At 45.4% G+C, this 17,020-nt stretch overlaps 1 protein-coding gene across 1 annotated transcript in view; it reads left to right on the top strand.

Annotated features, from left to right (window-relative positions):
- The window catches only part of LOC139408271 (hepatocyte growth factor receptor-like), a 72,353-nt gene that overhangs the window by 47,317 nt on the left and 8,016 nt on the right, over nt 1-17,020 (top strand). Inside the window, exons 11-18 of the mRNA XM_071151973.1 lie at nt 3,963-4,181; nt 6,691-6,840; nt 10,344-10,500; nt 11,034-11,174; nt 11,963-12,229; nt 14,919-14,999; nt 16,385-16,566; nt 16,852-16,961. Coding sequence (XP_071008074.1) covers nt 3,963-4,181; nt 6,691-6,840; nt 10,344-10,500; nt 11,034-11,174; nt 11,963-12,229; nt 14,919-14,999; nt 16,385-16,566; nt 16,852-16,961 — 1,307 coding nt within the window. The remainder of the gene's footprint in view (nt 1-3,962; nt 4,182-6,690; nt 6,841-10,343; nt 10,501-11,033; nt 11,175-11,962; nt 12,230-14,918; nt 15,000-16,384; nt 16,567-16,851; nt 16,962-17,020) is intronic.

Raw genomic sequence — 17,020 nt, 5'->3', positions numbered from 1 at the left:
CAAGCAAGCAGAGCCATGAAGACCAAGGAGCTCTCCAAACAGGTCAGGGACAAAGTTGTGGAGAAGTACAGATCAGGGTTGGGTTATAAAAAAAATATACGAAACTTTGAACATCCCATGGAGCACCGTTACATCCATTATTAAAAAATTGAAAGAATATGGCACCACAACAAACCTGCCGAGATAGGGCCACCCACCAAAACTCACGGACCAGGCAAGGAGGGCATTAATAAGAGAGTCAACAAAGACTCATCATGCTGTGGGGACGTTTTTCATTGGCAGGGACTGGGAAACTGATCAGAATTGAAGGAATGATGGATGATGCTTAATACACTGAAATTCTTGAGGGAAACCTTTTTCACTCTTCAAGAGATTTGAGACTGGGACGGAGGTTCACCTTCCAGCAGGACAATGGCACTAAGCATACTGCTAAAGCAACACTCGAGTGGTTAGGCCTAGTCAAAGCCCAGACCTCAATCCACTTGAGAATCTCTGGTGTGACTTAAAGATTGTTGTACACCAGCAGAACCCATCCAACTAAAGGAGCTGGAGCAGTTTTGCCCAAAAATCCAGTAGCTATATGTGCCAAGCTTATAGAGACATACCCCAAGAGACTTGCAGCTGTAATTGCTGCAAAAGGTGGCTGTACAAAGTATTGACTTTGGGGAGATGAATAGATATGCACGCTTAAGTTTACATTTTTTTGGTCTTATTTCTTGTTTCACAATAAAAAATATTGTGCTAGGCATGTTGTGTAAATCAAATGATACAAACCCCCCCAAAATAAATGTTATTTCCAGGTTCTAACATTTTAAACACTTGTCAGGGATAACACAATAAAGTCAAGCACTTATCAAAATCAAATCAAATCAAATTGTATTTGTCACATGATTCATAGACAACAGTTGTAGACTAACAGTGAAATGCTTACAATTTACAACAATGAAGAGTTGAACATAAGATAAATATATATATATAATAATTATCTAAATAGTGACAAAAGGAATAAATACACAGTGAATAACAAATAAAAATGGCTATGTTCTATAGGCTATGTACAGTATATAGGGAGTAGAAAATGACATTGCTATATACAGTATTTAGGTAGTAGAATGGAACATGGCCATATACAGTATATAGGGAGTAGAAAATAACATGGCTATATACAGGGAGTACCAGTACCGAGTCGATATGCTGGGGTACGAGGTCATTGAGGTAGCTATGTACTATACATATAGGTATAGGTAAAGTGACTAGGCAACAGGATAGATAATAGACAGTAGTGTGTGTGTGTGTGTGTGTGTGTGTGTGCGTGTGTGTGTGTGTGTGTGTGTGTGTGTGTGGCTGTGTGTGTGTGTGTGTGTGGCTGTGTGGCTGTGTGTTTAGAGTCCTGTGTGTTTGCATAGAGTCAATGCAAGAGAGTTAATGTAAAAAAGGGTAAATGCAGGTAGTCCAGGTAGCCATTTGATTATCTATTTAGCAGTCTTGTTTAGAAGTCTTGTGACTTGGGGGTAGAAGCATTGATACCACTTGCCATGCAGTAGCAAAGAGAATCATCTTTGGCTTGGGGGGTTGGAGTATTTGACAATTGTTTTGCCTTCCTCTGACACCACCTGTAATAGAGGTCCTGGATGGCAGGGAGCTTGGCTCCAGTGATGTGCTGTGCCGTACGCACTACCCTCTGTAGCGCCTTGTGGTCGGATGCCAAGCAGTACCAAGTGGTACCAAGCCAGTCAAGATGCTCCTGATGGTGCAGCCATAAAACTTTTTGAGGATCTGAGGGCTCGTACCAAATCTTTTCAGCCACCTGAGGGGGAAGAGTCGTTGTCAAGCCACCTTCACAAACTGTGTTGGTGTGTTTGGACCATGATTGTTCCTTGGTAATGTGGACACCGAGGAACTTGAAGCTCTCAACCCACTCTACTACAGCCCTGTTGATGTGAATGGGGGCATGCTCGGCCCTCCGTTTCCCGTAGTCAACGATCAGCTCCTTTGTCTTACTGACATTGAGGGAGAGGTTGTTGTCCTGCCACCACACTGCCAGGTCACTGACCTCCTCCCTATAGGCTGTCTCATCGTCGTAGGTGATCATCTGCAAACTCAATGATGGTGTTGGAGACATGCGCAGCCATGCAGTCGTGGGTGAACAGGGAGTACAGGAGGGGACTAAGCACACACCCCTGAGGGGCCCCTGGGTTGAAGGTCAGCGTGGAGGTCAGCGTGGAGGATATGTTGTTGCCTACCCACACCTCCTGGTGGAATCCCGTCAAGAAGTCCAGGATCCAGTTTCAGAGGCAAGTGTTCAGTCCCAGGGACCTATATACTGAACAAAACAATGTAAAGTGTTGGTCCCATGTTTCATGAGCAGAAACGTTCCATATGCACAAAAAGCTTATTTCTCTCAAATGTTTGTTTACATCCCTATTAGTGAGTATTTCTCCTTTGCCAAGATAATCCATCCACCTGACGGGTGTGGCATATCAAGAAGCTGATTAAACAGCATGATCATTACACAGGTGCACCTTGTGCTGGGGACAATAAAAGGCCACTCTAACATGTGCAGTTTTGTCACACAACACAATGCTCAAGATTTGATGGAGTGTGCTATTGGCATGCTGACTGCAGGAATGTCCACCAGAGCTGTTGGCAGAAAATGTCATGTTAATTTCTCTACCATATGCCACCTCCAAATTTGTTTTAGAGAATTTGTCAGTATGTCCAACTGGCCTCACAACCGCAGACCACATGTAACCACGCCAGCCCAGGTCCTCCACATCCGGCTTCTTCATTTGTGGGATAATCTAATACCAGCCACCCGGACAGCTGATGAAACTGAGGAGTATTTCTGTGTACCTTAAAGCTGTTTTGAGGGGGAAAAACTAATTCTGAATGGCTGGGCCTAGCTCCCCAGTGGCTGGACCTGGCTCCCAAGTGGGTGGACCTATGCCCTCTCAGGCCCACCCATGAGTGCACCCCTAAAAAGTCATGTGAATTCCTTAGATTAGGGCCTAATTTATTTATTTCAATTTACTGATTTCCTTATATGAATTGTAACTCAGTAAAATCATTGAAATTGTCTCATGTTGCGTTTTATATTTTTGTTCAGTGGAGATTCAGACTTGGAAAATGGTTATATGGTTCAGTCATCAGCCAGCTTTTGACATTCTTTTAAAAATCAAGTATAGTTTGTTCCACTCAGCACGCCGGTATATTTTACTGGATAGACTCTTACATTTGAAACAGTCTAAATAATAGTATCAGGCACTGGTATAGCAGCAGATGCTGGTTTGGATTCTATACAGTATTTGATGTTCTGTCATTACTTTGGCTTTATTATGACCTGCTGGAATCTGGAACTAATCATCTGCATGGAAGGGAATGTTTCAGGAAACGATTACATGTGCACATTCATTGTCTCTGAGCGGGTGCTGGATGTATATATATATATATATATTTTTTTTTTAAATAATACATTTCAAGTTGAAAAGGTGAAAAGAGACTCATATAATGCTTTCTCTTATGTGTTTCTCAAGTCGGTGTCTAGCTCAATAGCACTTATGGTAAAGCGCTAGTGATGGGAGGCTTTTAAGTTTGAATCCAGGGTGGTATACACACACTGCTGTTGTGCCCGGAGCAAGGCACTTAAACCTCACTGAAGCTGTATGGAGAAATAAATAGATAGTGTGTACAAGCGTGTAATTAGCCCTGGGATGAAAGCATCTGTCATCTGACGGATTAGTATGTGTCCTTGTTATGTGACAGGGGAACAAGGGAAATGCTGGAGGAATTTGTAAGGAGTGTTTCTCCTTAAAGCACAATTGCGGTGTGTGTGTGCATGTGTACATACTGTACGTGCATGTGTGTGCACGTTGTAACTGCCATCGTTAATGCAGTAAAGGACAACGTATTGTGTGTGTGTGTGTGTGTGTGTTACTTACGCCACGTGTGCGCTCTCTCTCCAGAGCTGTACGCAGGGTGAGGACAGGCTGACCATCCTGTGTACCACTCCCTCCCTGAAGGACCTGGGCCTGCAGCCTCCTGTGGTCACCAAGGTGGCGTTCGTCCTGGATGGTTTCACCGCGCCCCAGTTTGACCTGCTGTATGTAGAGGACCCTCGCTTCGAGGACTTCCAGAGACCCACCGTCACATCCAAAGGCAACAAGAGCATCCTGGAGATTAAGGTGAGACGTGTCAGACCGGCACCTTTTTGTTCCCTAACTGGGTTTCTATTGATCTCCTGAATCGTCTTGAGTTTAAGGGGAATTGACAATATTAAGGTGAGGTCCTTTCTCCCACATCCCCATTCCCCCTCGTCCCTTTCCCCACCACCACCTCTCCATGCAGGGCTCTATGCTTACCTTTTTGACAAGGAACACGTGTTTGCCTGAGTTGACACATGTACAGTAGTTGCACACAAAGAAATGTGAGAGCACAAAATGAAGACTATTTGAGATAATAAAGCACAGAAGAATATGAAGGAGGATATGCAAGCGAAAGGGTCGCACTGTAAAGCCCTACCATGATGATAATGATGAAAGCTGGGGTCAGTGCAACTACCAATGCATCCATTCAGGAAAGGAATTAAAATCGGAGAATTCCTATTTTAAAACAAATGGCGAGTTTTAGTTGATCTCCTGAATTGAAATGGGAATTGAGCCCTGATTGTAGCTTGTTGTACTTTGCCCTCCTCGACACCCTTCCACTGACTCACCCTCGCCCGTCTGAGGTGGGAAGGAAACAATACTGGGGGCGAGGGGTTTGTATACTGAAAGAAAACAGGAAAAAGAGTCCCGTTTCCCATCGCTCACCCCCTACATTTCCCTCACTCACTCCTCCGATCCCTCTCCTCTGTGTATTCTCTCCATCTCACTGCATTGTCTCAGGTTCCTGAGGTCAAAGCCCTTGACATATTAATGGCGTGTTTCAAATGGGCAACCTAATTTTTCTGGGTAGAAAACGTTGTTGTTGTTTTTTTTACAATGAAAACAATTATAGCTTTCTTTCTTTTTTTTACTGATGGTTAGTGACAGCTGTGTGGAACAGGTCTCACAGGATCCTGGGTCGGCTTTTTTCCCAGGCATGACCTTGGCCCCATGGCTTAATCCAGCCCCTGCCCCTCCTTTCCCTCTCAGTAACCTCCCAACCCCCATCTAGGTCCCAGATGAGCTCCCATGAGCCCCCATTACCCCAGGGACACCCAAGGCCCTGGGTTGCACTGTTATAGAGTACATTTGGGGCCATCTGATATCTTTGCCCCAAAATGTCCGCCAATCAGTAAAGGCTACTGATAATGTTATTAGTCTTGGCTGGTGTAGAGCTCTTATCTCTACAGATCGTTCCATGGGAGGGTAACAAGCATCTTAGCACAGATTAGCGCCACCCACTCTGTTTGTTTGGATAGACTGTTTAATGCCTGGCAGAAATTGTATAGTTATTCTCTCTATGGGATATGTTGCTTTCAATGACTCGTAAACACACATTAAATGTTACACACAACCTCAGAGTACAGACATGAGATGACACGTGTTGAGATGAGAGATTGTACATATTATGCAATATGCTTTGTATATGTTAAAATACTGTTGATATTAGAGTTTGTTATTGTCTCAGTGTCCATGTGTGCGTATGCGGGGGGATTGTGAAGCAAGGACCTTCTCCCTCGTGGGGACATTTCCCACATCCCCATGAGGACAAAGGCTATTTTAAGTTTAGGATTAGGGTAAGGGTTAGTGGTTGGGGTTAGGGTTAGAAGTTGGGTTTAGGGTTTTGGTTACAGGTTACGGGTTAAGGTATTAGTAAGGGTTAAGTTTAGGGTTAAGAGTTAGAGAAAATAGGATTTTGAATGGAAATAAATGTAATGTGCCCACGAGGATAAAAGAACGTGTGTGTGTGTGTGTGTGTGTGTGTGTGTGTGTGTGTGTGTGTGTGTGTGTGTGTGTGTGTGTGTGTGTGTGTGTGTGTGTGTGTGTGTGTGTGTGTGTGTGTGTGTGTGTGTGTGTGTGTGTTCACATGTACTGCACTAGTTGACGCATACAGTTACACCGTGAGGTTTGGGAACAGGTGCGGCCCTCCACTCTGTGTCAAATCTGAAAATCCCAGGCTGTCACGCGAGGAATGTGATCATTCTTTTTATTGCCTTCTGCTATACACATACAGCACAACCATGCAGAGTGAGAGGCGACTGAGGTGTGTGTGTGTGTGTGTGTGTGTGTGTGTGTGTGTGTGTGTGTGTGTGTGTGTGTGTGTCAACCAAGCAGTTTGAGAATAAACCGTCAGACGACAGGGTTGAGGTTGAGACAAAAACATTAGAGACTGAAGGAACCAGACCATTTTACAGTCCAAGAGCCAAGTGAAATGTGTGTGAAGGAGCATGTAGCCAAGGCAGTGAGGGTGAGATTCCTTCCTTCAAAAATCCTCTCTTCCTGTCTGAAGAGCCCTCATCGACAAAAGGGTTAGGTAGTTTGTATGCAGACGCAGAGAGGCTGTTGTCTCTGTCCTGGAGAGAGGGTTCACAGTAACAGTAGTGGCACCACAACCAGTGCCTCAGTCACTTCCACTGGAACCAGTTTTCGAGCAAGCCTGCATGCATGTCTCTGTGTGGATATGGTAGGACTCACTGAGGATGATGTAGTACATAGGATTTTTATACTGACTCCATTTATCCCTTTCCCCTTCTTTCTAAATCTCCAGGTGACAGGTCGTGTGGATGTGGAGGCGATGAAGGGAGAGGTGCTGAAGGTGTCTAACAGGACCTGTGAGAGTGTGACTGTGGTGGGTAACACCCTGGAGTGTACTGTCCCCATGGAGTTACGGGATGCCACCAATGAACTGGAGGTGGAGGTGAGGACAGACACACACGCACACACATAGACAGAGAGAGACAGAGAGAGAGCGAGAGAGAGACCTAGTACAGACACATGGACAAAAACACACTCCCTTCCAGCTAAACTCTGTGAACATTTCCAAACTACCTCCATTTGGTTTCTACTGAGTCCCCTCATCACCCCTAGTTAAACATTAGTGAGACCACCCTACCTTCCCTAGGATCTCTGAGCCCTCCACTTCAGCCCTTCACTTGAAACAGCCCCTTGTCTACAGAGACCTCTTCAGACCCCCCCCCCCCCCCTCCCCCCCACAGTCTAGCAGCACCCACTCCACAGCTCCATAAAGGCCTTGTTGGGCAGCCACTGCATCCATACAGAGGGCTCTGTGTGTGGTGTGTCCGTGCGTGCGTGCATTTGTGTATGTGTCCATGACGATGGCGTTGTGTGTGTGTGTGCACGCACGTGCGCGTTCTGCTGCCTGGCATTTTATTACCACTAGGCTGGTAAATCCACGGATATCTCTGCATTCCTCCTGGCATTCCATCAACACCTCTCAACTTTTACTGGACTGTTCAACTCAGACTTCCAATATCTCCCAAAAAGTCGTCTCCCTCAAATAGAAATTTATCTGACACAAAATGCTTATGAATGTAATAACAATAGATTGTTCAACCATGAACGTTTGACTTTCCACATGATTTAAACCCTTAAAACGTTACAGGAACACTGAGCTGGGGCCTCATTTGTAAACATTGTGTACACACTAACAGTTTCTCGTGGTTGAAGTAGCTTTGTGCAAATGGGTAATATATGACTCATGTATCATTCATAATGAAAACAGGTAGCCTAGTTAAATATAATAACAAGATGCAAACATTTGCCGTTAGTGATAAGAGCAAATGTTGGGGGGGTTTCTTGTCTTTGCAACAAGTTTGGACTGTCGACCATTCGTCCCATCTCTCATTGAATTGGACCCACTTCACATTAGTAAATAGATGAGCTATTTCAAGTAGCCTATTTTGCTCTATGCTCACCTTTTCCCATTGACGTTTTTAGGCCACGTCTGAGTACTGTAATGTCAAATTTCTCACGTAGACAATATTTCATTTAGAAACATAATACATATCATAACCATTGCAGAATACAATTCCTCAACCTTTTCTGGCCACGATGAGTTTATATTCCCGGAGTAGCCATGCACCAAATGACCGTGCGCATCGCTCATTTAATTGGGACTCTTAATCATTTCTCGTTTTTTTGCTTGATGCATCGGACAGGGTGTGCGGTTTATAACATACAGTTCATCTTTTGCATTGAAGTGTGTAGGATTGTCGTTGCCTTTCAGAAACGGTCAGATACCGCTAATGTCACTGCAAAATGAAACCTTCTGCCAACTCCTCCAAAGACGTTTGATCAAGTCGGCCATTCCTGTTTCCTTTAGATACTGTCTTAAGGGTGTTATTATCACCATAAAAGGTGAATGGGTGTTCTTCAGGACGAGTTATAATGGTTGTTCACGTGTGCACAGTTTTACGACAGGTCTGATTTCATAATGGGAAACTTGTATGACATTCACCAAGTTTATACATCTAAATATTTTTGTGCAGATCTTTCATGTTAAAATTACGCAACACGTATAAATGAGGCCCCTGGAGAGGAGACGGTGGCCGTGTCCGAATACCCATACTAGGGTATTACATACTTGGCAACTGCTTGTCATCCGACCGCAAGGTGCTACAGAGGGTAGTGTATACGGCCCAGTTCATCACTGGGGCCGAACTCCCTGCCTTCCAGGACCTCTATACCAGGCGGTGTTAAATACTCCAGCCACCCAAGTCATAGACGGTTCTCTCTGCTACCGCAGGGCAAGCGGTACTGATGCACCAAGTCTGGAACCACCAGGACCCTGAACAGCTTCTACCCCAAAGCCATAACACTGCTAAATAGTCAGTTAAATAGTTAACCAAATAGCTACCCGGACTCCTTGGATTGACCCTTTTTGCACTAACTTTTTTGACTCATCACATACGCTGCTGCTACTGTTTACTATCTGTCACTTTATTCATAGTTATATTTACATATCTACCTAATTACCTCGTACCCCTGCACATCGACCCGGTACTGGTACCCCTTGTATATAGCCAAGTTATCGTTACTCATTGTTTAAGCTTCCTGACTGATGTCTTTCTCATGATGCCATCTATTTTGTGAAGTGCACCAGTCCCTCCTGCAGCAAAGCACCTCCACAACATGATGCTGCCACCCCGTGCTTCATGGTTGGGATGGTGTTCTTTGGCTTGCAAGCCTCCCCCTTTTTCCTCCAAACATAACAATGGTCATTATGGCCAAACAGTTCTGTTTTTGTTTCATCAGACTAGAGGACATTTCTCCAAAAAGTACCATCTTTGTCCCCATGTGCAGTTGCAAACCATAGTTTGGAGTTTTTATGGCGGTTTTGAAGAAGTGGCTTCTTCCTTGCTGAGTGGCCTTTCAGGTTGTGTCGATATAGGACTTGTTTTACTGTGGATATAGATACTTTTGTACCTGTTTCCTCCAGCATCTTCACAAGGTCCTTTGCTGTTGTTCTGGGGTTGATTTGTACTTTTCGCACCAATGTACGTTCATCTCTAGGAGACAGAACGCATCTCCTTCCTGAGCGGTATCACGGCTGCATGGTCCCATGGTGTTTATACTTGCATACTATTGTTTGTACAGATGAGCGTGGTACCTTCAGGCGTTTGAAAATTGCTCCCAAGGATGAACCAGACTTGTGGAGGTCTACAATTTTTTTTCTGAGGTCTTGGCTGATTTCTTGATTTTCCCATGATGTCAAGCAAAGAGGCACTGAGTTTGAAGGTAGGCCTTGAAATATATCCACAAGTACACCTTACTTGTGTCATGCACAAAGAAGATGTCCTAACCGTCTTGCCAAAACTATAGTTTGTTAACAAGAAATTTGTGGAGTGGTTGAAAAATGAGTTTTAATGACTGTGCACACGCAACAATGATTAACACACGGGACAAGACCCGTAATCATCTGCGCAATCCACAAAGGCACGAAAGCCCAAAACACACAGCACAGGTACTCACACGCACCAATGGACATTGTAACAATAATCAACAAGACCATGGACACCAAAGGGCACATACATACAAATACTAATCAGTGGGAATAGGAGACAGGTGTGCGTGATGAAAGTTCCGGAGGGATCTGTGGCACAAGTTGAACAAACACATCATTTAAAGTTTCAAGTCGGAGCTAAGTTTGGACCAACTAAAAACGTTTAAGTTCAGGTAACACTTTGATCAAAACATTGAGTCAACTTAAAAAGGCTGTGGAACCAGTTACTTAATAGTAATCAGTTGAAACAACTAGAATTGATTTACAGTGTGCGTGTGCGCGCATCGGTATTTCCCCTAGGGGGGGGGGGGGGAAATAACAAATAATCTAGAAAGTAGTTGTACATCTCACTCACTGTTCTCCTCTCCTTTCTGTGTGTGTGTGTTGTGTGTGCGTAGTGGCGTCAGGCATCGTCTTCAGTGAGTCTGGGAAGAGTGATGTTGGCTCATGAACAGGACTACAGAGGGCTGATAGCTGGCTGTGTGTGTGTCAGCCTGTTTCTTCTTCTGCTGCTCGCTCTATTCATCTGGAAAAGGAGGAACAAGCACATTGACGGTACGTGTGTTATTATAGAAATGTGATATACAGGATTTACTATGTTTTTGTTTGTGTGGGTTTTGTGTGCGTGTGTACGTTTGCACGTGTGTCCACCTCCTACTAGCCGTGTTGGGCTGTGGGGTTGGGATGGGATGGCTGTGGGGTTGCTGGAGATGTTGTGCTGACTGGCTGGTCACGATGGGAGAAATGGTGGAGCGCTCTGTCCTTCTCCTTCAATGACTGTGTTCTCTCTCTCTCTCTCTCTCTCTCTCTCTCTCTCTCTCTCTCTCTCTCTCTCTCTCTCTCTCTCTCCCTTTCTCTGGTCCTACCTTCTCCCTCCACCTTTACCCCATCTTTCCCTATCGCTCACCTCTCTCTGCCACCCCTCTCTTCCCTACATCTCATCACATTCCCTACATCCAATCCTCTACCTACCTACCTACCTACCTCCCTCTCTCTCTCTCTCTCTTGCCCAAACACCCACCCACCCACCCACCCACCACCCCTCCCCTCCCCCCTCTTCTCCGCCTCTCCATCTCTCTGGTCTCTAGATCTGGCTGAGGGTAAGGTTTGGTATGATGGCCGGGCTCACATTCAGCACTTGGACATGTTGGCAAATGCCCGAAGCGTCAGCCCTACTAACGAAATGGTGTCCCACGAGTCGGTGGACTATAGAACCACCCTGCTGGAGGGTACGTTTCCTGACATGGCCCTAATCCTAACACTAACCCTGTCCTAACACTAACGCTGACCTTATAACCCTGTACTAACAATGCTCGCTTTCCTTTCCTAAACTTAAAGTGGCTATTTGTATTTGAAACAATTACAAATTGTACTCGGCTGCCATTGTTTCGGTAAAAAGCTGAGGAATGGGGCTGGAGGAATGTAACGACTCTCAAATTCATAGTCAGAGCTATGGATGCATTGACAGACCATCCATGATATCAACACTACAGATGCAACCATGTTTTGAGGCTGTACAGTGTTTGTTTACATTTACTTTGCTTTTAAACTTTGGAGTAAAACAAGTTTATATTTTGGGTTATGACAGTTGAGCTAAGCTTATAAAGTATTTACACATTATTTTCTTCAAGAATCAATGGGTACATATGATTAATTTATAACAACAACAAAAAAATTGATGTAGCAATGATTGACCCCTTTAAACTTCTAACTCGTAAGTTCATAACCCAGAGATGTGCTGCAACTTCTAAGGACTAGAGTGGTCCATCCCTGCATGAACCTCTTTCAATATAACCCCAACTGTTTCCACTCATTCGAGCAACACTGACATAAAGGGAAGAAAGCAACGTAACTACCTTTCACACTTTCCTCTGCATGTACTGGACAGGGCTCAAGTTCTCCCTCTTCCGTTCTGTAACCATGACTCTCTCTGGCATCGCTCTGTGATCATCTGACCTAACGCTGACCTCTAACCCTGACACCCTGTAGTAATTGACCTTTGGCTATATTGTTTCAGACCAGGGCGTGGAGAGGCCAGAGTCGTGCAGGGGGGCTCCCCCCATCTACGGGGGCCATGGGGAACTCCTGTCCCCCAGGCTGGGGCTGGGTGGCATGGGGATGGGGATAGGTCTGGGGGTGGAGGGGGAGCTGGTGTCCCCTCTCCTGTCGGCCTCGGTCCACATCGACACGTCCCAGCTGCACCCTGACCTGCTGAAGGAGGTTCAACATGTGGTCATCGCTAGGGAACACCTGCTGTTACACCTAAACCAGGTCATAGGCAGAGGTGAGTGGGATGATCATACATGTGTGTGGGATAGACATATATAGGATAGACATGTACAGGGATGGATGGATAGTCCAGGAGGCAGGAGGGGGACAGGGAGAGCAGGTAGCTGACGAGTGGTGGCTATTCAGCAGCCTGATGGTCTGGGGGTAGAAGCTATTGGCCATTCTGACAATTTTTGTCATGATTCTCCTATACTGCCCACGTCTGAGTGATGGAAATGGGGAGAACAGGCCATGGCTCAGGTGGCTGGGGTCCTACCTCTTCCCTGTAGGCGTGTCATCATTTTTGGTAATCAGGCCTACTACTGTCATGTCGTCAGCGAACTTGATGATGGGGTCGGAACTGTGTCTACTATACATACTTCTGATACATGTAAAGACACCCACATCCATGAACACACACACCTACACACACATTACCTTAACGTACACCAAATGGCCAAAAGTATGTGGTCACCCCTTCAAATGTTTTCAGCTGAAAGACCCCCCGAGTTTACCCATGATGTTGTCCAACGATTTAACTCAATAAGTCATAGTTTTAGTCAAAGTACACTAGATATACAAAAGTATGTGGACAACCCTTCAAATGAGTGGATTTGGCTACTTTAGCCACACCTGTTGCTGACACATGTATAAAATAGAGCACACAGCCATGCAACCTCCATAGACAAACATTGGCAGCAGAGTGGCCTTACTGGAGAGCTCAGTGACTTTCAATGTGGCACCGTCATAGGATGCCACCTTTCCAACTAGTCAGTTTGTCAAATTTCTGTTCTGCTGGAGCTGCCCAGGTCAACTGTAAGTGCTGTTATTGTGAAGTGGAAATGTCTAGGAACAACAACGGCTCAGCCGCGAAGTGGTAGGCCACACAAGCTCACAGAACGGGACTACCGAGCGCTGAAGATCATAGCGGGTAAAAATCTCTGTCCTAGGTTGCAACACTCACTACCGAGTTCCAAACTGCCTCAGGAAGCAACTTCAGCACAATAACTGTTAGTTGGAAGCTTCATGAAATGTATTTCCATGGCCGAGCAGCCGCACACAAGCCTAAGATCACCATGCACAATGCCAAGCGTCGGCTGGAGTGGTGTAAAGCTCGCCGCCATTGGACTCTGGAGCAGTGGAAATGCGTTCTCTGGAGGGATGAATCACGCATCACCAGCTGGCAATCCGACTGACAAATCTGGGTTTGGCGGATGCCAGTAGAACGCTACCTGCCCGAATGCATAGTGCCAACCGTAAAATTTGATAGAGGAGGAATAATGTTTTCCATGGTTTGGGCTAGGCCCCTTAGTTCCAGTGAAGGGAAATCTTAACGCTACAGCATACAATGACATTCTAGACAATTCTGTTCTTCCAACTTTGTGGCAATAGTTTGAGGAAGGCCCTTTGCTGTTTCAGCAGGACAATGCCCCTGTACACAAGGCGAGGTCCATACAGAAATGGTTTGTTGAGATCTGTGTGGAAGAACTTGACTGGCCTGAACAGAGCCCTGATCTCAACCCCATCGAACACATTTGGGATGAATTGGAACACAGACTGTATGCCAGGCCTAATCGCTCAACATCAGTGCCGGATCTCACTAATGCTCTTGTGGCTGAATGGAAGCAAGTTCCGGCAGCAATGTTCCCACGTCTAATGGAAAGCCTTCCCAGACGAGGAGTGGAGGCTGTTATAGCAGCAAAGGGCGGACCAACTCCAAATGAATGCCCATGATTCTGGAATGAGATGTTCGACAAGCCGGTGTCCACATACAAGTAGTGTATACTCAGACTCGGACTTTAGGGGATCTGTAGGTCTCAACCATGGTAATATCAGAATCCATCCCCATAGGGGATACACCTAAATACAGTATTCACCATGTTAGAGCTTAGTGACCAACATAATCAAACCACCAGGTTTGACATTCAGATATGACAACAGAAAAAGGAGAAAGGCCTTTTTTTTTGTTATTAACATCCGCACAATGTTCAGGGACAATGCTCCCCCCCCAAAATCCCCCCCTCCCCCTTGACTCGGCCCTCAGGGAAGCCTGGAGATTCCGAAGCAGGATTATGGGGTGGCGTGGGATGATTTATTCCCGGGTAGAATTCCGAGCACCATTGTTTATCCGTGTGGTGTAACCCGAGCCCTCAGTGCATCTGCAAGGATCGTGATGGGAGAACACCTCAGAGTTCTCTACACTCCCTAGCTTTTAATAGCCCAACACCCTTGCAAAGCTGCACTGAGCCCCCCAGACCACATATACTAAAGGCCACAGTAACTCAGATATGGGGCGATATGGCCTCTAATGAACCCTATTGAACTAAACTGAAGGGAATGAATGGGCGCCTCAAGTAGAGCTTCATAGAAGTAATCGAGACTTCAACAAAGGGGAATCTAGCTTTTCAGCCTGCCTGACTCCCCTGAACAAGGCAGTTAACCCACTGTTCCTAGGCCGTCATCGTAAACAATCATTTTTTCTTAACTGACTTGCCTAGTTAAATAAAGGTTAAATAAAATAAATAAGTACATATAGTTTTTTAAATTGCTCCATTGACTTACTGGTCTAAAGAAGTATGTCTATAAAAAAACAAGGGTTCAGCATCAAGCATTCCTCTAACAGCAAGTACTCTGTTTCTAGCTTATTTTGACACCCATTTGAGCTTCATCTCTTCTTATGTTTCTCTCTCTTTTTTTCTTCATAGGTCACTTTGGCTGTGTGTTCCATGGGACCTTGTTAGAGGCTGACGGTCAGAAACAGCACTGTGCCATCAAGTCCCTCAACCGTGAGTACAGACCACAGCATGACCAAAAGAACCACATCACAAAGTCACTTGACCAGGGTTGTGTTCAGACACAAAACGAGAGAAAACCTTTTGAAGCTAAGGGGTTCCGACTTGGACGTGGTTGGATGATCAAAAACAGGAAAGGCCAGATCTTCATCTGGAACATGGCCGAAGATACAATAATAATGCTAAGAGGAGCTACCATACCTACACCGTGGATTCCATTTGAAACACACCTGACTAACCATGTGCAAAATTCAACCATATAAGCAGAATCCAACCTCAGTCATCCCCTATTCATTCATTCAAATCTCATAGCTATGATGTGATATGATATCATAGCAACAATGCAATGCCACAATAACATTAGAGGACCTTATCTCATTCCAGCTGGGCTCTTGACACACAACACACACACACACACACACACAATGACACACACAGCCGCAGCGGTGTGGCCTGTGGAAGGATGATTGAGATGAATGGGCTCCTGGCGACGAGGATGACATTAGGGTCCCCCTGTCTCTAATCGTGTAACCTGTCACTTTACCCTGGGAGATTAATGTTCTAGATAAGGCTTTGGTGAGATCTGCCTGCTGGACTGGTGGTAACCCATAGCGATTGAGGGCACTCGGCTGGTAACCCATAGCGATAGAGTTACCTCTGCCTTTCGTTTAGACATTGTTCTCTGAGCCTTGGCCTTCTCATTGAGTTTACAGTGACCTGAAGTTCCCCAGGGAACTTTAGAGAAAACGAAGTTCCCTGGGGAACTGTGTCACTGTCTTGGCAAAGACACAGTGTTTTCAGTGAATATTGTAGGTGATGTCACCATGTTGTTTCTGCAATACAGAAAAGTGTAGTTTGAACTCTTGCAGCTTAACAGCCGTATTGTCTTCTTTCTTTTTTTTAACTCAGCATTAAATGCCAAGTCTTATTTTTTCCGTTTGAGTGTGTCGTCATCTGGTAGTTCCAGTGAAAGGGCAATCAGCTGTTTTATCTTAGCTAAATGAGATTCCGTTTTAAACGAGATTAGAAGAGAGGGGAGGGGGAAAGAGCAGTGACACCAGGAGCACTGATTCGATTGGGTAATGGGAGTGTTGCGTAGCGGTTGCCTATAGGTTTGGTTTAGGGTCACAGTCCCAATGCTCAGACAGCCTGAAGACTGGCTCCTCATGGGCTGCTAACTAAGGTTTAGATGGCACGGTAAAGAGATTTAGGTTTATGGCTCCAGGGCCTGTTTTGTTTGCGTTTTTGGTGGTGGCAATGCATGATTATAATAAAGACTTTAATGTCAGGATGTTGTGTAAAAGAGAATGTGTTCTCTTTTCAGTAACTTGGCTAAATAAGTAAACAAGTCATTCTGTAATATCTTGCCGGGTTGTCAGGGATCACTGACCTGGAGGAGGTGTCTCAGTTCCTGAAGGAGGGGATCATCATGAAGGACTTCAGCCACCCCAACGTGCTGTCTCTACTAGGGATCTGTCTGCCCACTGAGGGCTCTCCTCTGGTGGTGCTGCCGTACATGAAGCACGGAGACCTCAGGAACTTCATACGGGAAGAGACACATGTACGACACACACACACACACACACACACACACACACACACACACACACACACACACACACACACACACACACACACACTCTGGTCATACATGAAGTAATGTCAGACAAAGTCCAATGCAGCTGAAACATTTGTATATGTAGGTACAGGAGTAAAGCACCGAAGCAGCATTTCCCGTGTGTGAGCTTTTCTTTCTGTATTTGTGTGCTTTACTTCCTATATGAAGTATTTTTTTCCCCCCCAGCACCAGTGTATCTCACCTCCACCCTCTTCCTTGTTTCTTTAGAACCCCACAGTGAAGGACCTGATGGGCTTTGGTCTGCAGGTGGCCCGGGGCATGGAGTATCTGGCCAGCAAGAAGTTTGTCCACAGAGACCTAGCCGCAAGGAACTGCATGTAAGATCTGGAAACAACTGTCAAATGCAACCTCAAACACTCAGTGTGTGAACGTGTAC

This window comes from Oncorhynchus clarkii, chromosome 1, assembly GCF_045791955.1.
Source record: "Oncorhynchus clarkii lewisi isolate Uvic-CL-2024 chromosome 1, UVic_Ocla_1.0, whole genome shotgun sequence".
Classification (NCBI taxonomy): Eukaryota; Metazoa; Chordata; class Actinopteri; order Salmoniformes; family Salmonidae; genus Oncorhynchus; species Oncorhynchus clarkii.
This window is presented reverse-complemented; position numbering and strand designations above follow the sequence as displayed.